At 40.7% G+C, this 27,241-nt stretch overlaps 1 protein-coding gene across 8 annotated transcripts in view; it reads left to right on the top strand.

The window, feature by feature from the left end:
- The window catches only part of Stau2 (staufen double-stranded RNA binding protein 2), a 309,083-nt gene that overhangs the window by 67,724 nt on the left and 214,118 nt on the right, over nucleotides 1–27,241 (top strand). For all 8 annotated transcript variants that reach the window (XM_041667874.1, XM_041667871.1, XM_041667868.1 and 5 more), the window contains one exon: nucleotides 9,000–9,135. In XM_041667874.1, the coding sequence (XP_041523808.1) occupies nucleotides 9,000–9,135 (136 nt within the window). The remainder of the gene's footprint in view (nucleotides 1–8,999; nucleotides 9,136–27,241) is intronic.

Below are 27,241 nucleotides of genomic sequence, written 5' to 3'. Positions count from 1 at the left end.
CCAGATTGGGATTGTTAGTAATCCTGCTGTGAACATTCTTGTATACACACACACCTTTCTGTTGGGAGTGAACCTGGGGTTGGAACTGCTGGGTGGTAGGTTTTTATGTTCTCAGAGTTAGCATGCATTGTCAAGTGCTCCATTAGCAGTTACTAAAGCCCTCTTTGTCCTTGTTCACCATTGACTGTTTCAGCTTTCTTAGCTCTTCTGTGCTAGGGCACTTAATAAATTTCATCTGCGTTTCCCTAGCAGCTGGGGAAGATGCCTGGTGAAATGTTCTCGATGATGGTGCCATTTGTTCATTGGCATTAGCATAGTCTCTGTTGAAAAGAGACTGTTTGGTTTATACACTGCTTAAAATTATGTTCTGTTTTTTATAACTTAGAGGTTTCATACATATTCTAGACTCACATAGTTTGATATTTGAATACATTAGAATATTTTGTAGAATATTGCAGAGGATCTTTTGAAAATCTTTTTTTTTTTTTGGTTGTTTTCTAAGACTTTCTTTCTCTGTAGCCCTAGGTGTCCTAGAACTTGCTATGTGTTCTAGGCTGACCTCAAACTCTCAGAGATCTGCCTGCCTCTACCTTTAGTGCTGGGCTTAAAGGTATGCACTACATGTCTGCTTCTTTTGTAATTCTTTTTTAAAAAAATATTTATTTATTTTTCTTTTATGTGCATTGATGTTTTGTCTGCACTGTATCTTTGTTAGGGTGTTGGGTCCCTTGGAATTGGAGTTACAGACATTGTGAGCACCCATGTGGGTGCTGAGGATTGAACCTGGGTCTTCTGGAAGAGTGGTTAGTGCTTGTAGCTGCTGAGCCATCTCTCCAGCCCCTCTTTTGAAATTCTTAAGGTTGCATTTCGAAGAATAGAAATTTTTCTATTTTAATGATGACAGATTTATTAGTCTTATTTTAAGTGCTTTTAAATATGTTATTTGCTAAATCTCATCTCTTTCAAGGCTGTGAAGATACTTTATGTTATTTTTAGAAGTGTTATTGTTTTGTCTTGTTAACTGAGACCTCGAGTCTGTCAAGTGTCAAGTTTATTTATGTGTGATGTGGGGTAAAGTTTCAGGTCTGTTGTCTTAGTACATTTTCTGAAGTTGGCTAAAATGACATCCCCATGCTAGTGCACTGCAGAGGCAGCTTTGTGTAACCAGGCAGGTACAACTGGAAGAGAGGAGCCTGTTAGATGGGAGAGATCTAGTCCCTAAAGAGGTTGGACCTCGATTCTTCACAGCATGGTCTTCCTGCCAGTTAACTAGAACTGTGCTATAGAATTACTCTGCTTCTTTCTATTTTTTTTAACTTTTGAAATAATTTCAGATTTATATAAAATTTTTAGAAATAGATCTAATGTATACCTCTCATCCAGATACCCCATGTTTGGCAGTATTGAGCCATCTGGGAGTAAGTTATTCAAGTGATGTTCCTCTTTCCTGTAGTATTCCAGGGTTCCATTCCTCCTCCTCCTTCACTTTTCTGACAGTGTCTTATACTGTAGTCCTAGCTGGGCTGGAATTTAGGACAGTCCTCCTGTCTCCCCTTCCTAAGTGCTATTTCAGATGGGAGTCACCACGCCTGACTCCTTGTGCCACCTTCTTCTTCTTCTTCCTCTTCTTCTTCTTCTTCTTCTTCTTCTTCTTCTTCTTCTTCTTCTTCTTCTTCTTCCTCTTCCTCTTCCTCCTCTTCCTCCTCTTCCTCTTCCTCCTCCTCTTCCTCCTCTTCTTCCTCCTCCTCCATGTGCATTTTCTTCTTGTTGTTCTTCTTTTTCCTCCTCTTCCTACTCTTCCCTTCTCCTCCCCCCTTTTGGTTTTTGAGGCAGGATTTCTCTGTGTAGCTTTGAAGCCTGCCCTGGAACTCTCTCTGTAGACCATGCTGGCCTCAAACTCACAGACATCCTCCTGCCTCTTTAATCCCAAATGTTGGGATTAAAGGCGTGCACCAGCACCACCTGGCTGCTTGTGCATTTTTTAAGTGCATAAGTAACCTCTTGTTAGACAGTAGAATGGGGCATCATTTACTCCACAGACTCCACTCGTTGCTGGTTGTCTTTTAAAGATCTTGTGTAATCAAAGTCATGTGCTTAATGTACTTGCCATCTTCCTTTACTCTGTTTTAATCTGACACAGTCAGTCTTCCCATCTTTAGGATTTGACATTTGTGATGAATATGGGTATCATACTCATCTAGGTACCATAGTTTGTACAGTAGAGTTTCTTGGTAGAGTACGTCTGGTGTTTTCTCATGGCTATTACATTTTTTAACGTGCATATCTCCAAAGTAAAACTGAACTCAGTGCTTATAGCTTCTCATTTCCTATGGTAGTGATGACTTTGGCCACCTGCTGAAGAGCATGCCTGCAAAACTTCTCTACTATAAAGTTGATCGTATTAATAAGTAGTAAGTAAATAAGCATTTTGAAGATATTTTGAGATTATATAGAAACATATGTAATATCTTGTTCCTCATCAAATTTTCTTTAGCCTACCGAATTTAGCATCCATGGTTAATTTCTATGAATCTGTATGAATCTTAAGTTTGCTAGTGTGATTTATTTTGAATTCTAGAATTCCTTTAAATTCGTTAGTTGTCATTGGTGCTCCAAGGGAAGAAATTCCCTCTTCTTTCATTTCTTTATTTATGTCATTGTTGATCCTTATTCTTCTGTTCTTACTGGTTTAAAGTCTATTGCTTCATTTGCTTTTTGTGTTGGGGATTAAACCCAGGGTCCCATATATGCTAAGCATGTGTTCTATCACCAAGCTACACTATGTGATCCACCAGTGTTTTTGTTGCTATGTTTGTTTTTAAAGAAATGGTCTCACTTTGTTTCTGGGCTGGCACAAACCTGGGCTCGGGTGTTTTTCCTTCTCTTCTTCTTTGTTCCTGTTTAGTTTTAGTTGAAACCACAGATGTGCCAACATACCTGGCTTATCATTTATTTTGATGCTAAAATTGTCTCAGGTTGTGCCGGTGATTCTATGGCCCTTCCAGTTGACTCTTGGCTCCTGGTATCTTCTCATCATTCTTTGGGTGCTTCTGGCTTTCTGGTGTAGAAGGAGTTCCTAGGTCATCTTGTACTTTCTTTGTCCTGGCTATGTGCCAGTCATTTCTGCGAGGAGCTTTGCTTGGTCAATTAATCTTTTTATCTTCCAGCATGTAATTGTTGGGTAGATACTACGTTCAGACTTTTCTAACTTTCTACAAAACTGTTTCTAGTGTTAGTAGCTTGTTATTCCTGAAAAACAATAGTGGCTTTTCTTTCAGTTGAATCTCTATAGAGATTCAAAATTATTATGTGTAACTCTGTACCTAGCTATCGAACTTTTTATATTTAGCACTGATAATTAGAATGTCCCTTTAATATGTCTAATAACCATATCAAAATATCCCATGATATCCATAAATATATATAATTTTGCATCAATTAAAATGTTTAAACAGTTGGGCGGTGGTGATGCATGCCTTTACTCCCAGCACTCGGGAAGCAGAGGCAGGTGGATCTCTGTGACTTCAAGGCCAGCCTGACCTACAGAGCGAGTTCCAGGACAGTCTCCAAAGCTACAGAGAAACCATGTCTCGAAAAAAAAAAAAAGTAAACAAACGTGGGCCTGTGAAATGTAATGTATCAGTGGGTAAAAGGTGTTTGTCACCATCCTGACAACCTAAGTTAAATTCTTGGGATCCACATGGTGGAAGGAGAGAACCAATTTGTATAAGTTGTCTTCTGACCCCCGCATGGGTGCCCACCCACTCACTCACCTCTACCTAAAGTAAATAATGTTAAAAACAATCCAAGAATTTCTAAAAGTAGATGTATTTGCAGCACCAAGCATGCAGCCTCTAATAGCTGAGGAGCCCTGAGTAGTGATCATCCTATGCAGTGGGTCCCCCCACTCAGAACGAGTGTGCTGACCGTCCCTCAGAGGCTCCTCTTAGCTCTCTGTAGATGTGCTCCTGTGAGAGGAGCAAGGTTTTCATGGTTGGGCCAGCCTCATTCTTCTGCCAGGGACAGAGAGCTGAAGCCTTTGCCACATGTGCCCTGTGCTCCCGCCACAAAACCCAGTGCTACTGCATAGAGTGCAGTGGTCTTCCTTTCAGGTGAGGGAATTATACAAGCTTCTTTCAGTTAAATAGTGTGGCTAGAATACTTCTCTTACTCTAAACACAGGTTGTGGTGGTGGCCGGTGGTTTGTACCCCAGGAGTGTATAGATTGCTTCACCGTTAACTGCCCAACCTGGAATTTTCAAATAAATTAAATTCTTATTTATTTCCCTATCTTACAGATTGAGGTTTTAAAAGCTCCTCTCATTTGAATTTTACACTGTTTATGGCTGAATAGTTATTGCAGGAAAGAATTCAAAATGTCCTAAATTTTTCCAGGATGGCAGCTCACACTGGAGCTGAAGGCAGTTTAGCTCAGCTAGGGCTACAAAGTTAAATTTGAGGACAGCCTAGGCTACATGGGCTTCATACCTATCCCCCCCAAATCAATTAAGTCAAGCAGTTCATAAATCTTGATTTCTAGGAAATATTTTAATCATTAAACTAAAATCTTTATACAATTTAAAATGTAAACTTAAAGACATATACTATACTTTATTGTTAAATAAATTTTTTGGAAGATTGTTGGGCAGTTTCTAATAAAGTTAAACAAGTCTGCTCTATGATCCAGCACTTCTACCTCTAGGTCAGTATCTTCAAGATCTGAGTTTATATCTGTTGCAAGGAGAGAGGTGCCCTTTGTTTATCTCAGCTGCGCGGCTAGCTTACACCCGAAATAACCAAACAGAAGATGTATTCATTAAAACACTGCTTGGCCAATTAGCTCTAGTTTCTTATTGGCTAATTCTTTTTTTTTTTTACAAGGTAATAAAGAGTAGGTAATATTTAGTAGGAAGCGTTAAAGGGGGCTTTAAGAATACACTGCCTGGTGAGTAAGTACAAGGTGTGTTTGGCCTGTGGGATGGCCTAATCCTTCTGGCCCATGGCGTCAGAGGAGAGGTATGGAACAGGCCTGGAATACCCGACTGTCGGGTATCAAGCAGAATTCACAGAGAGAAACCTATGCCAACCTTAGAGCACACAAGTTCCTGTGACAGGCGCATAAGAAAAGCTGACTTCCCATCAGATTTTGTGAAATCTGGGTATTCTAATTCTTACATCTTAATTTAACCCATTTCTACTAATCTGTGTATTGCCATGTGACTGTGGCGTACTGGCAAGATTCTAACCAGCATCTGTCTCAGGCAGAAGACCCATCGTGTCTCTCACTTTGCCCTTCTTCCCAGCATTCAGTTCTGTCTTCTCCGGCTACCTAAGTTCTGCTCTGTCAGGCCCAAAGCAGTTTCTTTATTCATTAAGCAATGAAAGCAACACATGAACGAAGAACCTCCTACACCATGTGTCTAGTCCATGACTTCCAGAAATGTCCAGGATGGCCTTATAAATACTGTTCCTAACTGCAAACAACTCGCATTCTCCATCAGTAGCAAATGAACAAATATTGGTGGTCTCATTCAATGATATAAAAATTAAAAACAGATATATGCAACCAATGTGTGAAAGATGCAAATAAAGTATTGTTTCTTCATCTCTCAAGAACATGCTAACAAATATGTAATAACGGAAGTCAGAGGGAGTCAGGGTGACGGGAAGAACTTGGTGGCTGATGGAATGTTCTCGAGTGGGGTGGGATCATGTGAGTCACTGAGCTTTTGCTTAGGGTTGTGTGTCTGCCTTACTCCTGAGGGAGAGAAAAAAGGAGACACCCTTTGTCCTTGACTTTTCTGTAGAAAATGGATATAGAAAATTAGAGGTTTGGACTAATTGAATTGCTATTCAATCCAATTTGTTTCCTATTCCGTATAATAAAGGAATTATTAGAGCTAATGCAAAATTCAAGCTAATGGTACAGATTTTTTAAAATTAAATTTTGCTCTAAAGAAAGATTTCATGTATATGCATATATGTTTAACTAACTTATTTTAATACTTAAAATAAAACTTGACCTAATGTTATGTTGTATCTTTTTATTCCAAAATTAAAAAAAAAAAGTTTGCCTAAGTAGAATAAGATATTGAATGCCCCATCCTGTCACCAGGTGAGCTCATGCCAGCTAATCTTATTTCTCATTTATCTTCCTCTTGAGGTGCCTATGTGTATGTGCACACACACACACACACACACACACACACACACAAACACACAATATATGATACACATATACATACACACGTCTACACACTTATAATACATATGCATATACATACCCACACACATATAGCACATGTGTTACATGTACATATACAATATACAACACACATATAACGTGTTTTATATATAATATGTGATACACACATGCACGTATGTATATGTATATGGGAAATGTGACAGAGTCTTGCCCAGCCTGCTGGGGACTCACTGTGGAAGACCTCATGTGGTCTTGAATTCACATCTACCAGCCTCAGCATCATGAGTACTGGGATTATAGGCCCTGGGATAGTTTTAAAAACAAGTCAGTTTTTAGTTTGTCATAACTGTGAGGGGTGTGCCCACCCACTGAGACGGTGGGGCTGAGCTAATGGGAGCTCACCAAAGCAAGCTGGACTGGGACTGATGGAGCATGTGAATAAACCGGACTCCCTGAACGTGGCTGACAAGGAGGGCTGACTGAGAAGCCAAGGACAATGGCACTGGGTTTTGATCCTACTGCATGTACTGGCTTTGTGGGAGCCTAGCCAGTTTGGATGCTCACCTTCCTAGACCTGGATGGAGGGGGGAGGACCTTGGACTTCCCACAGGGCAGGGAACCCTGACTGCTCTTTGGACTGAAGAGGGAGAGGGAGGGGGAGGGGAAGGGGGAGGGGGTTGGGAGGAGGGGAGGATGTGGAAATTTTTAAGTAAAAATAAATAAAAAAATACTTTTTAAGATGAGGGCTCTTATCAGTATCAAACAAAGAAAGTAATAATTCCTCTACATTAAGATCGTGTGGGGTGCAGATTCACATTACTGCCCATTTTGCCATAGTTGGTTTGTTTTGGTGAAGGATGAAAGAGATCCTTTTATTGCATTTGGTCTCCAGGCTCACAGTTCTTCTCCAGCTTTGTTTTCATGCAGATTGCTTGTTTGGCTGAGTCATTGCTTCTGTAGAATTGTTCACATGCTTGCTTTTGCTGATGGTACACTGGTGTGTTGTAGAGCCTTCCCTGGATTGTGTAAGCTACACAGCTTCAGCTCCATGTCCTTGGCAATACTGCAGTACTCGTGGGTAGTAGTCTCCTTGCTGCACTAGATCAGAAGACAGTTTCTTGTGGTGAGGGCGAGTTCTAATTGGTCTTAATAATAAAAACCCACAGTAAATGCCGGGCGGTGGTGGCGCACGCCTTTAATCCCAGCACTTGGGAGGCAGAGGCAGGAGGATCTCTGTGAGTTCGAGACCAGCCTGGTCTACAAGAGCTAGTTCCAGGACAGGCTCCAAAACCACAGAGAAACCCTGTCTCGAAAAACCAAAAAAAAAAAAAAAAAAAAAAAAACCCACAGTAAATGCTGGAAAAGTAAAGGAGCCAACCGCTAAAGAAACTTCTTACTTCTATCGAATCCTCAGACCAAAGGGGCAATATCCTGTCCTCATGCGCCTTATATTCCTGTCTCCACCTCCCTAGTGCTGGGATTAAAGGCGTGAGCTTCCTAAATCCTAGGATCAAAGGCATGAGATCCCAAGTGCTTGATCAAAGGTGTGTGCCACCACTGCCTGGCCTCTATGGCTAACTAGTAGCTAGCTCCACCCACTGATCTTCAGGCAAGCTTTGTTAGACTACAAACAAAATATCACCACATCGTGGTCTCTTGATTTTAAGATTGATTCATGTACTTTGGTGGTGGCAGCCAGTTAATCTGTTAGCAAGCTCCCTGTTAACACTGGCCAGGTGGCTGGGGCAGCATGCTGCTCTTGTCATCTAGAGTGTCTGGCATCTTATCACCTGTTACAAACTGGTGGTGTTTTGGAAGACATCATTCCTTTTGCTGAAATCCCAGCTAATACGAAGAACGCCCCCTTTCATCATCATCTTCTGAATACAGTTTATTCAGGGAAGGCCAGATAAGCATTTGATCCCCTTATCAGTGTCATGTGCAGATCTGGAATCAGTCATTTCTCCAAAGATGTTCTTAGGCATATTTTAAAATGGGGAGCCGTAGTTGTAAGCCACATTCTAGGTGCTGGCTGACTTCATTGCTGATGTATTACATGGACCCTCTTAAGTCGACAGTGCTGTGAAATACTGTATTCCGTTAAAAATTTTAACTTTTGAGATAGAGCTCAGGATGGCCTCTACCTCAGTATGTAGCTATGGATAATCTTAAACGTCTACTCTTCTGTGTTTGCCTCCTGAGTGCTAGGATTACAGGTATGTACTGCCATGCCCTGCTTTAAGTGGTGCTGAGACCAAACCCAAGGCTTTGAACATGCTAGACCAGCAGTCCACTCCGGCCTCAACTTCTTCTTGCTCCCCTTCCCCTCTTTTTGTTTTTAAGAGAAATTTATCAGGCACTTTACTTACATTTTCAATTCATATTTAACTTGGATTACTTAATGTGTTTAATTTTATACTTTCTTCTCTGATTACTTGTATAATTACCTCACAATTACTTGTACTTTAATTTGTTTTGTACCTATCTTTGAACGTACAACATCTTTGTGATGTAATAACAGTACCAATATTACTAATTGCATGGTTGCTAGAAATAGTTTAAATAATGTAGTTACACAGTTGAATTTTTCATTTTAATGTACAGGAAATGCTAAAACTGAAGAGGGATTTCATTAAATACTTTTTACTTCATTTATACTTAATTAGAGAATTGTATAGAGGGACCCTTCACTCCCCGTCTTCTTTGGTTATTAAATGCATTAGAAGTATAGCTTGTGTAGTTTCATTGTGGAAATGTTTCACTTGTGTGCCTTCAATATTTTGTTTTTAAACAGGTAGCATAACTCCAACTGTGGAACTGAATGGGCTTGCTATGAAAAGGGGAGAGCCTGCCATCTACAGGCCGTTAGATCCAAAGCCATTTCCAAACTATAGAGCTAATTACAACTTCCGCGGCATGTACAATCAGAGGTTTGTATGCCTGCTTTGGTTCTGTTGCTTATTTACTTATTTTAGGCATTTTGTAGAAGTGTCTGATATCTAAGACTATTTTCATTGTGAACACAGATGACGTTGGACATTTTGGGGATAAACCCGACTCACCAAGAGAATTAGAAGTTAAAAACAGAACACAAACCCCCATAACTCCAGAAACCCTCTTTACTGCGTTTCCAGTGTGCACAGGTTGCAGGGCGATCTGCCATGTGACGGTCTCATCCCTCAGCACACTAAACTTACTCTTTCCTGATTTGACTACATTAATGGCTTTGAGAGTTTATCATTTACAGCAGTGTTATTGGAGAGAGGACTTACTAAGTCTTTGCTGCATAGGGCACAGTACTGACAGTTGCTGGTATATCTTACAAGCATGGTAGAAATCTCAAAATAAAACTGAGATCTCTTTTGTAAAAGTTAGGGAAAACTTTTAGGGGAGGTGGAAAATTTCAGAAGATTTTTTTTTTTCAGAAGATTTTTTAAAAAAGAAATATTTTGCCTTCCAAGAACTAGTTACTCTTAATATTTTGATTTACTTTCTTTTTAGCTAGGTAGTGGTGGCATATGCCTTTAATCCTAGCACTTGGGAGGCAGAGGCATGTGGATCTCTGTGAGTTCAAGGCCAGCCTGGTCTGCAAAGCAAGTTCAAGGAGAGCCAGAGTTGTTATACTGAGAAACCCTGTCTTGACAAACAAAAAAACAACAAAAACTTATACTTTGTATAGAAATGTTTTTAACTGAAATGAAGCTGTTCTTTGCATCCAGCTTCTGTAATATTACTGAATAATATATGTATACATATATATTACATAATACATATATGTAACATATGTACAGTAAAGTGCACATACCCTTAGTGTATGTTTTGATGACCTTATGTATATATGCGTCTGTTCTCTCTCCACCGACTTGTAACATACATGTGTGCCTATGTGTCACCTCTCAGATCCAGGCACAGACATTGCCCTTCACCACAGGGTTCCTTGCACTCCCTGCTCTGACACGCCCTCTAGCCTCCGTTCTGTTGTCACGGATCAGCTCTGTCCCATAAACAGTTTCAGCACTTACCTCTCTGCTTTTTTAATTGTGAATGATAGTTCTCTTGCTTTGGGATCCATTAATATGGCTTATTTTGTCACTCTTAATTGCTGAGCAGTGCTCCATCATGTCTGTGTCTTAATTTGTTTAATTATGTGCAATATGGTGTCTTTTTAAACCCAGTCTAGTGACCGTTTGTCATATTTTTAGTATCTGAGAAACATTTTTTGCTGACTATAAAATGCCTCACATGGCTAAGGTATCTTTTATAAGTGCATATCTCATTTTGATCACCTAGGCTGTTTTCCACCCGTCTTCTTGGATTATAAGTAAATACTGCAGTAAATACCATTATAAAAATCTTATTGTTGGAGTCTTTTACAAATATTTGTTTTATATTTTTTCCTGAATGTACATTATTATAGGAAGAACATTAGAATTAAGAATAATATATTACTCAGTTACATTAAAAGTTTGTTCTAATTTTTTATAGCATTTGAGAATGCATTTTCTGTTTGACAGCTCTGGATTTGAAATATATTGCTTTGTTTGATTGCTAGCAAGTGAAATTGAAAAGCTTTCTTTGATACTGACTGCTACCAAACAGGACTGTTCTCAGGTGTTTGCTGCTTATCTTTTTATTTGCCCGTTGATTTATTTTTATCACATTTTCTGACTAGTTTTCAAATATTTGTGTTAACACTGTTAGCATTCAGTTTATTTTATATGTAATTTTTCTTTTATTTTTGTGTCTTGCTATAGTTTTATTAGCTTTTGATATTTAGAAAGCAGTTTCTTTGTCTTTTTTTTGAGACAGGATTTCTCTGTAGCTTTGGAGCCTGTTCTAGAACTCACTCTGTAGACTAAACTCCATTGTATATATACACCACATCTTCTCATCAGGTTGGCTCTATATCTTGGTTATTGTGAATAATAGAGCAATAAGCATAGATACAGCTATCTCTGCCTTGTTGACTTATGTTCTTTGGGTGTATATTTGGGAATGGTGTTGATAATTCTGTTTTTGCCTTTTGAGGAACTTCTGTGCTTATTTCCATGGTGGCCAGACTAAGACATTTCTTTGTATTGTAATATAATGAGTAGATTCATGACAGTCTTCTTCAAACATCCTTTTTTATTTTTTGATATTTATAATAATTGTTTACTAAAACTTTGACTAGTGAATTTCTTATTTTCAAATAAAGCAGTTTGGTACTAAAGCTTTGTATGTGTTTATGTTCTAGAGGAGGAGGAAGTCAGTAAGAGGGGTCCAGAAACTGAGGAGGTTCCACTTGACAAGATCTAAAGAAGTGGGCTGGGATGGAGTGGGGGACAGGGAAAAACAGAACCATGGGACTGGATGCAGGGAAGCAGATGTCTGGCATGCAGCTGCCTGGAGCAGCAGTCTGCGCCTGGAACTGGCACCCAGGGAAGAGGAGGTCGTAGGAGGGGCAAGGGTCATGTGACGTGACTTGACTCTCTCTTTCTAGATGTTTTGTTAAGACCGTTAACTTTTCCCTTCCCTCTCATTCTGAGATCTGATTTGTGTATGTGTGGGGTAAGGGACGAACTCACCCTTCTCTAAGGACTCCACTTATCAGTGAGAAGCTTTTTCCTCACACTCTTCAGTCTTCCTGATTTCCACTGATAACACAGAGGGAAGATAGGTGAGCCCCCAGGCTACCACGCTTCTCCCAAAGGCAGCACTACTCAATAAGCTCTGAAAGTTGTGATTTCACATGTGGCCTCAATTTGCCTGTGACAGCTTAAGCTGGAAGCTGTTCCGGGAAATGTGGGGAACTAGAGCAAGGCAGTTCACTTCCTGTCCAGTTCAGGTTAACTGTAGCTGCTTAAAGCAGAGACTGAAAGGCTAAGTCCAAGAAACGTAATTTACAGGCAAGTGTGAAAGTTTACTACTCAAGGTTATATTATATAGAAATTAGCTGTTGTCCATGCTATTGCTTTCTTTGTTTTCTGCTGTTGGATTTTCTTTGTTTGAGCTCATCTAGAGGCCTAAGTAGAATGTTCTTTCCTCTGTTCTGTTTTGTGATGAGTGGAGAGAGATTCATTCTGTACAGACTAGATTCTGAACTACTTGTCCCCTGTTAACACCCAAGATGCGTGGCAGTGGCTGCATCCTGTGTTGCTTTTCTTCCTTGTCTGAGACCTTACTTGACATGTTATTAGAAGAAAGCATTTACTTTTCAAATGGCAAACTATATATAGGATGCCTAGCCTACATCCTGTGTGTGTCGTGGGATAGTTGTGAATATGGCCCAGCATGTTTGGAGTTGAAATGTTGTAATGTCAAGAGATTGGACACCTACGGGAAGGTTGGCGAACAGTCTATGAATGTTCGTTAGCTCCCTATTACTATGACAAAACAGTGAGTGGAGAAGTAGCTTCTGCCTGTAACCCTTACATTTGGCCATTCGGCAGGCTGAGACAGGAGAATAGCATGAATTTGAGGCTAACCTAGGAAACAAAGTGAGATGACCCCATCTTTAAAAGGAGGAAGGGTGCTCATTTTTAACTTTCACGTTTTCAGACTGCATTTCTGTAGGAACTCCCAGTGTAGTTGAGGTCAGCCTTGAATTCCTGATCTTCCTGCATTACTTCTTGAGTACTCAGATTACAGATCTGCAATTTTGGATGTGTCCAGCTCTGGTGAATGGGCCCTGTGGCTTTTGGAGCTGTGGTGAAGCAGAATATCCTGAGAGTCCATGACCGAGGAGGGCACTCATTTGAAAGGTGCCAGGAGCAGAGGGAGAAAGAGGGACAGTCAGGTTTCATGTGTGTGTGTTTGCACATGCATAGTTATGCCATCACACATGTGTGTAGGTCAGAGGACAATGTGCAGGAGCCAGTGCTCTCTCTTATCACTTGGGTCTTGGAACTCAAACTCTGATTGTCAGGTTGGTTAGTAGCAGGCACGTTTTCTTGCTCATCAGTGTAGCTGGCCCCATTCTGCCATCTTTTTATAAACAACGTGGAAAAGAATAGAATGGCGTAAATTAGGCATCCCATCAGCAGTTGATCGGTTTGTCTGTTTCCAATGAAGAGCTATTGTTTGGCAGATGGCCTGAGAGCCCTTGTTCTTCTGACACAGATTTGGAAACGGCACAACTCAGACTGTGCTGTATGAGGATGGCATTTTTGCCCGGGTAACTGGGACATCGGTTGGGCAGCCCTCAGGCAAGTCGGACACAGGGCTTGACTTGTCCTCATTTTTATTTCTCCTTTTCTTAATGCTTTTTTTTTCTGACTTTATTTTCAAAGAAGCTCACTCTTACTGCACTTCATAAGTGACGTGGTAGTGTGTGCAGTAGACTTGGAGCGGAGAATGGGCGAGGCGGTGTGTGTGTGTGCACACGCGTGCTTGTGTATGTGTGTGTGCATGTGTCTGTGTGTCTGCGTGTGTGCGTGTGTATGTGTGTGTACGTGTCTATGTGTGTGCTGTGTGTGGTTTGTATCTTAGGGGAATGTAAGAAACACTTGTATAGACTGTTCATTCCAGCGTTTATTTTCACACTGGGTTTGGGGCAGATGGAGACTTGAATGTCTAACTCTGGGGTGTGTAGCCAATTTGCAGCAAAGGGGATTAACCTACTCACATTGCTGCAGATCACAATAATTTTATTCTGTTATTGGAAGGATACTAGGCAAGAGAGGTAGCTCTGGGTCCAGGGTCCCCAGAAGAGGGGTCTGTGGTGGATCTGCGGCACATGGAGTTATTTAGGAGTCTACATAGCTTGTTGTGGTTTTGTTTATCCAGTGTCCATCTTCTTCCTCAGAGGATTTGGCTCTGTTTACTTATCGTCAGTCACCTTGGAGCAGTTTGATATGCACTTATGCCATCCTAGTCACCTGTGTGGTGAGCGCAGTTTGTGTTAGGAAGAGGCCTGGGTGCCTGCAGCTCCTGTATCCAGTTCCTGCTGTAGTTATTTATCATGGTGCTGGTGCAGTTACTGACTTATACTGAACAGGTTGGAACTAATAGCAAGGTAAGCAAGGGAGACAGACATGGACTGTTTTCCCTAAAACCTGCTCTGTCCTGTGAGCAAAGCTCGGCGCCCAGGTCGGCGTCTGCCCTTGTAGCACTGGGAAGAAACCTGTGCCCCCAGAAGAGTCTGACAGGTGCTGTGGCTATCGGTGGAAACTCAGCAGGGTAAAACTTGGAGGTTTGTTTTCATCCACAGTGACTTTATTTCAGCTCATTGATTGCCAACGAAGTTAGAAATAACGAAAATTCTGCCAGGAGTGGTGGCGCACACCTTTAATCCCAGCATTTGGGAGGCAGAGAAAAGAGAGTCTCTGTGAGTTCAAGAACAGCCTGGTCTACAGAGCGAGTGCCAGGACAGCTAGGGCTGTTACAGAGAAACCCTGTCTCGAAACAAGAACAAAAAGATTCTGACTTATGAAAATAACTCACATGTTAATTAGATAGGTTGAGTATCCCCCATTCAAACACTTGAGACCTGTTTTAAATGTTGGAGTCTGTTTTTGAGTTGTGGATAATTTGCACATATATAATGAGGTATCTTGGGGATGAGACCTAAGATGACATGAAGCTTACTTATCTTTCATGTGTGTCTTTACATATACCCTGAAGGTGATGTTATATTACAATTATTCTGTGTGCGAAATAGTTTTTGCACATTCAACCATTGTATTATGGTCCATAGTATTTCAGATTTTGGAGTTTTGGATTGGAGATGATCAACCCATGTTTCAAGTGTTATTTAAATTCCTTGTTTTGAGGGTTCTTGCATTGTCGGTATGAATTCATTGTTTGTAAAAACCCCTTGAAAACATTTGCAAGTACAACATTGTGTAACAGCAGTTATTTTTGAGAAACCTACAGTTTTGGTTTTGGCCACTAGGTGGTGCTTGTGTATTACTGAAACATAGAGACTAGTTGGGTTCTCCAAGATGAGTGGCTAGCTTATCAATGAAAAGTTGAACTCTGCAATTACCAGCGTTCAACCAGTTTTGACCTGTTGATATGCTGGTTTCATATCATTTAGCCTTGTAGAAAAAAGTCAGCTAAACAGCTTTAAAATCTTGTGGCTAAATAGAATAAGCATGAAGTTCTGAAAAGCAGGAATTTTTTCTAACAGCTAAGCATGCCTTAGCACTTGTTCTCCTGTATTCCTTGGTTTGAGAATATATTCCTTTTATATTGTATGCTTTACATATGACATACGTGCCGGAGCTATAAAAATGATGATTCTTCATAGGACAACACCTTATAAAACTGATATAGAAGTGAGAGGAGACTGAAAAGTACATTTAAAAGCATGTCTTTCTCCTGTGTTTACATGTGTCTGCAGTGTTAGAGACTCTTCTTAATGAGAAATGAACCTAAATATATAACTGAGCATTGTTGAGCCATAGAAGAGACTCTGAACATACTGCCAAAGCAGAGGAAAGAAGAGTGACCTCAGTGCTCCTTATGGCACAGATATAAACATCTTTAAGAAAAAATTAGGCAAATTTATACCACTATTAAATGCCGCTTGCCCTAAGAAAACAAGATTAGTTTAGTGTAGTAATAAAAATAATCAACTGTATTAATTGAATGGAGGAAAACTATATGAGCTTCTGATTAGAAGCAGAACAGCATTTGATGAGCCAGCATTTGTTCATGTTATAGACTGAACAAACTGGAAATGGAGATCGGGACTTCCCTAAGCATCTCTTCTGGTATTGTACTTTATGCTAATGACTAGAGCAGTGGTGTGGTTCTCACCCTTCCTAATGCTGTGACCCCTTAGTACAGTTCCTCATGGTGTGGTGACCCCCCCCCACCATAAAATTACTTCCGTTGCTACTTCATAACTGTAATTTTGCTATGGTTATGAATAATAATGTAAATATCTATATTTACCAATGGTCTTAGGTGACCCTTGTGAAAGGGTCCTTTGACTTCCAAAGAGGTCACAACACACAGGTTGAGAACCACTGGTTCTAGATACATTCTTTGTGAGGTCAGGACCAAGACACTTCAATTTCTATTGTACTTGGACTCTGGTACATGCAGTAAGAAATAATTGGTGAGAAATGTTAGAAAAGAAGTATAGCTCTTTTTTTTTATCTTAAACACTGATTCTTTGTGTAGAAAGTTCTAAGGCATGAAAATCAAGAGCTGATAAGAGAGTTTCATGAGGTCACAGGATACAGCCAATACACTGAAACTCAGTGGTCGTTCTGGTTGGTCCTGAGCAACTGGGCAGTTACAATTGCATAAAACTTTGTATTTAGAACTAAAATGAACAAAACATGTGCACAACCTGTTGTTGAAAGCTATAACACAATCACTTCTATTAAGGAAGACTCTTCATTTGTTAGACAATCGCTTCTCCGAATGTTAACATGAAGATGAAATACATTTTCAGTGAAATCCTATCTGTCTATTTTCACAACACTGGCATTTATATAGACATACAAAAAGCTGGAGTAAACAAGGCAGTTTTGAAAAGAACAGTTTGAGAGCTTACACTGCCTGATTTTATGGCTTGCAAAAACCTATTTTAAGGTCTGGGGATATAGTTTAGTTGGTTGAGTGTTTGCCTAGAATACTAACACCCTGGATCCAATTGTCAGCACCATATAAATCTGACCTGTGCACGTGAGAAGTGGAGGGAATGTAGGAGGATCAGAAGTTCAAGGTCACCCTTAGCTTCGTAGTGTACCTGAGGCCAATCCAGGCTTCAAGAGACCCCCTCCCCCAATCCCCTATATGATCAAATCAGTGGACAGTGGAATATTGACAGAGTTAAAGATCAGCAGAACAGAAAAGAACAGAGGTTGCCATATCGTAGACCATGGTCCCAGATGTGTTTTTTTTTATTATTATTATTTTTTTCCCCAGATGTGTTTGCTTGTTTCTGTGTGGCCTGCTAATTAGGAAGTTTTTTCATTTATTGATTGTTTGTATATCCCGACCACAGTTTTCCCTTTCTCCTTTCCTCCCAGCCTCCCATCTACTCCTCTTCCTCTGTTTCTGTTCAGAAAAGGGCAGGCCTCCCATGTGTATCAGTCGGCTATGCCTCCCACATCAGCATTTCAAGTCTCAGTGGAACTAGGCACCTCCTCTCCCCTTAAGGCAGGATGAAGCAACCCAGTAGAAGGAAAGAGTCCCAGAAGCGGCAGCAGAGCCAGAGACAGCTCCTCCTCCCACTGTTGGGAGTCTCACATGAAGACCAAGTCACACACCTGTAACGTACATGCAGAGGGCCTAGGTCAGTCCCACACAGGCTCCCTCGTTGTCAGTTCAGTCTCTGTGAGCTGCCCCATGAGCCCAGGTTTAGTTGATTCTGTGGGTTTTTGTATGGTGTCCTTGACCCCTCTGGTTCCTGCAATCCTTCCTCTCCTTCTTCTATAGGATTCCCTTAGCTCTGCCTAATGTTTGACTGTGGGTCTTTGCATTTGTCTGCATCAGTTGCTGGGTGAACCTCTCTGATCTCTCTGATGGCTGTTGGGCTAGGCACCTATGCGTGAGTACAGCAGAATGTCATTAGGAATCATTTTATTGACTTTTTTTTTCTTTTTCTTTTTTTTTTTTTTGCCAGTCATGTTTGGTTCTATCCTAGGACTCTGGGCTACCCTGCCTTTGGGTCCTGGCCCTCAGGGGTAAGGTCCTTCTCATGGTTGGGTCTCAAGTTTGGCCAGTCGTTAGTTGGCCACTCCCGCAATTCTGTGTCACCTTTACCCCAGCTCTTCTTGTAGATAGGGCAAATTGTAAATCGAAGGTTTTGTGGCTGGGTTGGTGTCCCTATCCCTCCATTGGAAGTCTTCTTCATTACAGAAGATGGCTGGTTCAGACTCCATATACCCCATGGCTAGGAGTCTTAGCTAGAGTCACCCTCACAGATTCCTGAGAGTTTCCAGTACACTAGATTTCTAGCTCTTCCCAGAGATGACCCTTATTCCAGTTGTCTCTCTCAGTACTCTCTCTCTCTCTCTCCATCCTCCCCTGAACTGATGCCTCCTGTTCCCACTCCCACCCCCCATCCGGATTTCTCCTCCTGTCCACCATTGATGTCTATTCTACTTCCCCTTCCCAGGGAGATTGAAGCTCCTCCTCCTCCCGTTGAGCCCTCCTTGTCACCTACTGTCTCTGGGTGTGTGGATTGTAGCATGGTTACCCTTTACTTTACAGTTAATATCTGATTATAAGTGAGTACATATCATGTTTTTCTTTCTGGGTCTGGGTTACCTCACTCAGAATGATCTTTTCTAGTTCCATCCATTTGCCTGCAAATTTCATGATGCCATTGTTTTTTAACAGTTGAGTAATACTCCATTCTACAAATGTTTTCTTTGTTCTTTATTGTTCTTCAGTTGAGGGACAGCTAGGTTGTTTCCAGGTTCTGGCTATGACAAACAAAGCTGCTATGAATATAGTTGAGCACATGTCCTTGTGGTATGATTGAACATATTTTGGGTATATGCCCAGAAGTGGTATAGCTAGGTCTTGAGGTAGATAGAGTTTCAATTTTTCAAGAAACTGCCATACTGATTTCCAAAGTGACTTCAAGTTTTCATCTCCACCAGCAGTGGAGGAGTGCTCTCCTTATCCGCATCTCCACCAGCAGTGGAGGAGTGCTCTCCTTATCCGCATCTCCACCAGCAGTGGAGGAGTGCTCTCCTTATCCGCATCTCCACCAGCAGTGGAGGAGTGCTCTCCTTATCCGCATCTCCACCAGCAGTGGAGGAGTGCTCTCCTTATCCGCATCTCCACCAGCAGTGGAGGAGTGCTCTCCTTATCCGCATCTCCATCCGCATCTCCACCAGCAGTGGAGGAGTGCTCTCCTTATCCGCATCTCCACCAGCAGTGGAGGAGTGCTCTCCTTATCCGCATCTCCACCAGCAGTGGAGGAGTGCTCTCCTTATCCGCATCTCCATCAGCAGTGGAGGAGTGCTCTCCTTATCCGCATCTCCACCAGCAGTGGAGGAGTGCTCTCCTTATCCGCATCTCCACCAGCAGTGGAGGAGTGTTCTCCTTATCCGCATCTCCACCAGCAGTGGAGGAGTGCTCTCCTTATCCGCATCTCCACCAGCAGTGGAGGAGTGTTCTCCTTATCCGCATCTCCACCAGCAGTGGAGGAGTGCTCTCCTTATCCGCATCTCCACCAGCAGTGGAGGAGTGCTCTCCTTATCCGCGTCCTCTCCAGCATGAGCTCTCACTTGTGTTTTTCATCTTAGCCATTTGGACAGGAGGAAGCTGGAATCTCAGAGTTGTTTTGATTTGTATTTCTCTGATGGCTAAAGATATTGAACATTTCTGTTTTTCTCAGCCATTTGAGATGCTTCTGTTGAGAATTCTCTGTGTAGATTTGTACCTCATTTGTTGGTGTCTAGTTTCTTGAGTTTTTAAATATATTTTTGATATCATTTCTCTGTTGGGTGTGGGTTAGTGAAGATCTTTTCCCATTCTGTGTGGGCTGCTGTTTTATCCTTTTGATGGTGTCCTTTGTCTTGTAGAAGCTTTTCAGTTTTATGAAGTCCCATTTATTAATTGTTGATCTTGTACTATTGGTGTTCTCTTCAGGAAGTTATCTCCTATGCCAATGCATTCAAGGCTATTCTCCAATTTTTCTTCAATATATCTGGTTTTATGTTGAGGACTTTAATTCCCTTGGACTTGAATTTTGGGCAGGGTGATACATATGGACCTATTTGCATTCTTCTACATTAAAGCATCCACTATTTGTTGATCAGAACCAGTTGTTGAAGATACTTTCTTTTTTCCATTGTATAATTTTGGCTTCTTTGTAAAAAATTAATTGTTCATAGGTGTGTGGATTTATTTCTGGCCCTTTGATTTGATTACACTGGTCAGCCTGTCTCTTTTTATGCCAATACCATGTGGTTTTTATTACTGTTGCTCAGTAGTACAACTTGAAATCAGGGATGGTGACACCTCTGGAAGTCCTTTTTTTAAAAAAAATTGTTTATCTGATTTTGCTTAAACCTTGGTAAATGGTATCTGTTGAGAAAATTGTCTATTTCTTTTAGGTTTTCCAATTTTCTAGAGTACAAGTTTTGTAAAGTATGGCCTAGTGATTCTTTGGGTTTTATGTCCCCTTTCATTTCTGATTTTGTTAATTTGGATATTTTCTCTCTGCCTTTTGGTTAGTTTGGATAAGGATTTGTCTATCTTGTTGATTCTCTCAAGGAACCAACCTTTTGTTTCATTGATTCTTTGCATTGTTCTTTTTGTTTCTATTTTGTTGATTTCTGCCCTCAGTTTTACTATTTCCTGATGTTTGCTCCTCTTGGCTATGTTCCCTTCTTTTTCTTCTTGAGGGTTCAGGTATGCTGTTAGGCCGCTAATATGAGCTCGCTCCATTTTCATGAAGGACCTTAGTGCTATGAACTTTCCTCTTACCACCGCCCACACTGTGTCTCATAGGTTTGGATATTTTGTACATCTATTTTCATTGAATTCTAGAAAGCTTAATTTCTTTCTGTTTCTACTTTGACCAAGTGATAATTCAGCAGAGAGTTGTTCAGTTTCTCTGTGTTGCAGGCTTTTTATTTTTTCTGTTGTTGTTGAAAACCAGCTTTAATCCATGGTGTCTGATAGGATACAGGCGATAATTTAATTTTTTTTCTATTTGCTGAGACTTGCTTTCGGACTGAATATGTAGTCAGTTTAGTAGAAGGTTCCATGAGGTGCTGAGAAGAAGGTATATTCTTTGGTGTTTGGGTTAAATGTTCTGTATATGTCTGTTAGGTCCGTTTGAGTCATATTATCTGTTGGCTCCATTATTTCTCTGTTTTGTTTCTGTCTGGACAACCTGTCCATTGGTGAGAGTGGGATGTTGAAGTCTCCCACTATTAATTTGTGGGATTTGGTGTATGATTTAAGCTTTAGTAATGTTTCTTTTATAAATATGCATAGATATTCAGAATTGAGATATCATTTTGGTGTGTTTTTCCTTTAATTAGTATGAAATGTCCTTCTCTATGTCTTTTGATCAATTTTGGTTTGAAGTTTTATTTTGTTAAATATTAGGATAACTGTACCAGCTTGCTTCTTATTTGATTGGAAAATATTTTCCAACCATTTATTCTGAGATAGTGTCTATCTTTGATATTGAAGTGTGTTTCTTGCATGCAGCAGAAGGATGGATTCTGTTTTCATATCCATTCTGTTTCATCTTGTCTTTTTATTGGCAAATTTAGTTCATTAATATTGAGGGATATTGCAGACTGGTGATTGTTAATTCCTGTTACGTTGTCATTGGTGGTGGTAATGAGTGTGCATTCACATGTACATGCGTGTGTTCATTTCCCTTCTTCGGACTTTGCTGATGTGAGATTATCTATTGCCTGTGTTTTTGTGGGTGTGGTTAACTTCCTCAGGTTGGAGTTTTCTCTCTAGTACTTTCGGTAGGGCTGAGTTTTGGACAGATACTGTAAAATTTGACTTTGTTTTCTCCATCGGTGGTGATTGAAAGTTGTGCTGAATATAGTAGTTTGGTCTGGCATCTGTGGTCTCTTAGAGTCTGCAAGACATCAGTCCCCTCCTTTCTGGATTTGAGAGTCTCCATTGAGAAGTCAGGTATAATTCTAAAAGGTCTGTCTTTATGTTAGTTGGCCTATTTCCCTTGCAGCTTTTAGTATTCTTTATTTTTTCTATATTTTTAGTATTTTGGTTATTATGTGACTCAGGGACTTTTTTTTCTGGTCAAGTCTATTTGGTGTTCTGTAAGCTTCTTGTACCTTTTTAGGCATGTCCTTCTTTAGGTTGAGGAAATTTTCTTCTATGATTTTGTTAAATATATTTTTGGGTTTTTGAGCAAGGATTTCTATCCTTCTATCATATTTGGTCTTTTTTATTGTGTACAAGATTTCCTGGATGTTTTGTGTTAGGGTTTTTTTTTTTTTTAGATTTAATGTTTTCTTTGATGAGTGAATCTATTTCCTCTATCTTATCCTCAATGCCTGAGAGTCTTCCATCTCTTTTATTCTGTTGGTGATGCTTGCATCTGCAGTTCCTGCTTGCTTTACCACATTTTCCATTTCCATTTATTCGTTTTTGTTAGCTCTCTTGGCATATTTAAAAAAGGGATTTAGTGCTTTTCTCAATTTTTGGGTTGTCTTTTCCTTGATTTCATTTCTTTTTTTTTTTTTTTTTTGATATTTTGAGACAGGGTTTCTCTGTAGCTTTTTGGTTCCTGTCCTGGAACTAGCTCTTGTAGACCAGGCTGGCCTCGAACTCACAGAGATCCACCTGCCTCTGCCTCCTGAGTGCTGGGATTAAAGGCGTGCACCACCACCGCCCGGCTTCCTTGATTTCTTTAAGGGAAGTTTAAATATCCTCTTTAAGGACCTCAGTCATCTTCACAGAGTTATTTCTAAGGTCATTTTCTTGTTCTTCAACTGCACTGGAATGTTCAGGTCTTGCTGTTGTAGGCTAGCTGGCTGTTGGTGGTACCATATTTTCCTGACTGTTGTTGATTGTGCTCCTATATTGGTGTTTAGTCATCTGTGTTTGGGATGATTAGGTCTAGGCCCTGATTTCTGAGTTTGCCTTTGTTTGTTGAGTGTTTTGTTCCTTGGTCTCCTCTTTGGTCTAGTTTTTGTGGCCTGCATTACTGGTGGCTGTCGTGACCTCTGATCTAGTAGGGAGTCTCTGTCAAAGTTGGGAGCTGGCCTTTGTTGCAGTAACTGGTCTTCTGACTGGTGTGGCCTACACGTGAGCAGTAGGAGTCCACCAGGGTGGGGGGCAGGACCCAGCAGGTGTGAGGTGGGGTGGTGGTGAAGTGGGAGAACAGGGCTGTGGGATGGGCCTTGGGAAACAGAATCTGGTGAGTGGGGCAGTTTAGCTGGCCAGCAGGTACTAGTTTTTCCATTTTTAAGTAGCTGGAAAAATATTTTTTTAAGATTTATTTATTTATTATGTATACAGTGTTCTGTCTGCATGTATGCCACCAGATCTCATTACAGATGGTTGTGAGCCACCATGGGGTTGCTGGGAACTGAACTCAGGACCTCTGGAAGAGCAGGCAGTGTTCTTAATCTCTGAGCCACCTCTCCAGCCCCCTGGAAAAATATTAAAAGAAGAAAGATCAGCACATGAAGCTAGGTGCTGTTGATGTTTTGGTGCGTGTTTGTTTTGTTGGAGCACAGCAATAGCTACTGGTTGGGGTACTGTTGGCGGCTTTGGTGCTGCTCTGGTAGAGGTGAATAGTTATGGCAGGGACTGTATTCCCTGCGAAGCTACAGATGTTTATTCCGGCCCTTTGAGAGAGCTTGCTGATTTCTGAGATCTGGAGGTAAGAAAAGAGCCTTCATACATGGTCATTTAGTTCTTTTAAACTAATTCCAGTAAAGGTGCCAGTGGGGAAGGCTCCTGTGGTGGTTTGAATGAGAATACTCTCCAAAGGCTCATATATCTGAATGAGTAGTTTCTAGGACTGGAACCGTTGGAGTAGGATTAGAAGGATTAGGAGGTATGACCTTGTTGGAGCAGGTTTGGCCTTTTTGGAGGAAATATGTCACGGGGGAGGGATTTGAGATTTCAAAAGCCCATGCTAGGCCCAGTGTCTATCTGTCTGTCTGTCTGTCTTCCCACATACCCCCTCTCTGTCTGTGGATCAGGATGTTGCTCTCAGCTATCTTTCTAATACCATGTCTGCCTGCCTTCACCATGCTCCCCACCATAATGATAATGGACCACCCCTCTGGAACTGTAAGCCAGCCCCCAGTTAAATGCTTTCCTATATGAGTTGCCTTGGTCATGGTGTCTCTGCACAGCTATAGGACAGTGACTAAGCATCTCTTCTTCCCAATGACAGGGTGTCAGGGAGATATCTAGACAGAGAAACAACCAAGACCCTTGGTTTTTACCTTATCCTATAGGAAAGAAAATAATTAGAGATAGATTATAGAAAAAAAGAAGTTGGAGGTGTAAAATTTAGAGAAAGTCACAATGCTTTTCCATCCTGCAGATGTCTGTAAGAGCACGTCTTAGGGTAGCTTCTTCAGAAAGCTCATATTATGGGTCAGGAGAGGTGACTTAGCAATAAGAACAGATACTGTCCTGTTCTTGTAGAGGACCTGAGTTATGTTCCTTGTTGTCAGTAACTCCAGTTCCAGTGGGACCTGACAGCTCTGACTTCCTGGTCACCTGCACCCATATGGACATAGACATATACACAGATACATAATTAAAAAGTAAAATAAAAATTTTAAAACCTCATATTGTGGAAACAGGACAGGAAAATAAAAACCCAAGCCCAACCTTTTTCAGAGAGTCTGTATATGACCATTTATAGTAAGGAAATATGGTAATCTTAAAGGCAGAAGATAAAACTTAATGTGTATTGGGTATTTATTAAATACCTGTTACCATGTTTAGAGCAGAGATGAGGTATTCCTTTACTTCTTTCTCACGTGTGCAGTCTAATGCAGTTATCTCAGTATCTCAGCCTCCTGAGCGCTTCCTCACCAGTCCTTCTCCACTCCTTGCTCTCTGTCTACTTTGGGGAGAGGCTTTTGGATTGAGTGATTATTTACAGTCTTATCTAGAGGTACTGCTATTGCGATTCTTTGTTGATGTTTTTGCTTTTTGTGTGTTTGTTTGCTTGTTTCTTGAGACAGAGTTTCTCTCTGTAGCCTTGGATGTTCTAGAACTTGCTCTGTAGACCAGGCTGGCCTCGAACTCAGAGATCCGCCTGCCTCTGCCTCTTGAGTGCTGGAACTAAAGGCATGCCCAGCTCTATTGAAATTCTTAAGTATGTAGATATATACAACTCATATAATTCTCTTTTATTTTACTAAGCTGTGTGAGGGTATCAGATTCTCTGGAATTAAAGTTAGAGACAGTTGTAAACTGTCATATGGTTGATGGGAATTGAACCCAGGTCCTCTGGAGGAACAGCCAATGCTCTTAACAGCTGAGCCATCTCTCCAGCCCCTTATAATTCTCTTTTAGATTCAAAATATATTAAAACAATTTCTATACCACTAATACGCATTCCTCTAATAAATTTGTACTGTAGTGATATTCTGTAATTTGTTATTTTTATTGTGGGTTTCTTTGTTAGTTGTTAATCATGAAATAACAGCAGCACAAACATCAAGCCTGTAGAAGATTTCAAACACAAATATAGTTCACAGAACATAAAAACAAAGATATTTGAGGATTGGTCCTGTTTTTTGGGTCTCCCTAGACCTCCATCCTCAGTACATATGTCAGAGGCTACGTAGACCTTCTCCTTTGCAGCATGAAGCTGTGCTTGATTACTTTGTTTTCATGGCAAAATACCAGGATCAAGGCAAGTATAAAAAGGAAATATTTAACTTAGTGGCTCATGGTTCAGGGGATTAGAGTTCATGACCATTGTGGCAGCAGGCCGGAGGGCATGTCTCTGCAACAGTAGCTGAGAACTTACATCTGATCCACAAGCATAAGGCAGAGATGCATAGAGAGGCCATTTGGGAATGGCATGAGCTTTTGAAACCTCTAAACTTATAGCCCAGTGTGTGGGGTTGGGCTCCAGGGATACAGCTGCCTGGCATGAGAGTGTTACAAGGAGTCTTGGGTCTATTCTCAATTTAATGTGAGAAGCTTGCAGGTCTCTAGCTTTTGGTAGTGGGTAGAGGTTACCTTTTGCTTAGGTAAGAAAATATAGTATAGTCAGATATGGAATGCAGTTAAATCTTTGAGCATCAACATGTTTTTAAGACATCCAGGAGGAATCATCAAGTATGTATTTGTTACAGGAGACTATAACTCGAGAGAGTAGAGATAGCAATTGACCACAAGTACAGTATCCCACAAGGCTCTGCTCTTCCACCCATCATTCTCTCTCTGACCTAACTTGTCACTTCACCCCTCTGGTAACCAGTGCCGGATCTGGCTGGCTGTGCTGGTGTAGCCTTCCTTGTTCACTGCAGTTCTTGGGTCAAGGTGTAGCAGCTGTGCTCGCTGTAGAAGCTCCACGGCCTTTCCAAGGTTATTTCACCCTAGCCACCCCGGAAAGCAGTTCCCCCGAAAGTCAGCAACACTCCCATTTTAGAGATTCTTGCTTTCTCGTATGACCGAATGTAACCATTTCAGACCTGCTTTTTGTGACATCCTCTTTCAGATTGCATTCTACTGCATCCCACCCTGACATTGTACCACCTGCCCCCAAATGTTGCGTAGTATCACCTGTGTTACTTGCTGTTGCTAAAGCAGGTTGCTGGAGTGGGGCGGAAGTGGCTAGATAGTCCTAGGACTATCCTGCAGAATTTAGTTACTCTCTTCCGAGCATTGGGAGTGGGTAGGAGAAGTGAATGCTTGTGTAGAAAGACACATGGCTATATTTGTGTAGAGAAGCAACAGAAGTGTTACTGAGGTTATGGCTGCATCAGTTGTGAAGTTTTGTGAGAGAATAGAAACAAAAACAAAACAAAACAGTTCTCTGGTTCAGGTATTGTGGTAGGCATTGAAGGAAGAATAAAACCTGATTCTGTCTTCCTGGAAGAGTGCTTATCTGAACATTTATTAGAATTTCCCTATATTCCTGATGAGACGCTTATATAATCTGTATTAGAGATTAAAAGAAATTTCAAACTTTGTTTTAAAGATTTTGAGCTTTTTTTTGTATGTTAGTAAGCTTTGCACCGAAAGAAAGTGTGTAATTTTGGACATTATTAAAGTAAAACAATAGGTTTCTTGCTGCAGGATGTCTCAGAACTTAAATTTGCATGCATGATAAATCTAGGCATGTATATAATGTATAGTATTTCTCAGACTCAGTAGGGCATGGATTGTGTTATGTTAATGGACATAGATGATGACATATAGCAGACTTGAGGAAATGGTGACTTCTATGATTTGCTTAACATCTACTTAAAAGTAAGATTCATAATGGCTATTCTGACTGCACAGAAGTTCATTTGAGATTATGTATAGACATTGTGTTTGTTTTGGTATATAGTATTTTTTATTTGCAAGTTTTTTCATAATAAATTTTGTTAAAATATCAGAAAAGATAAGCTACAACTAATGAAAGATACATCACAAGTAGAACATAGT

This window comes from Microtus oregoni, unplaced genomic scaffold, assembly GCF_018167655.1.
Source record: "Microtus oregoni isolate MIOR12 unplaced genomic scaffold, Mior012 000017F_ref0000208, whole genome shotgun sequence".
NCBI classification, from domain to species: Eukaryota; Metazoa; Chordata; class Mammalia; order Rodentia; family Cricetidae; genus Microtus; species Microtus oregoni.
Note: the sequence above shows the minus strand (reverse complement) of the source record. Positions and strands in the feature narration are given on the sequence as shown.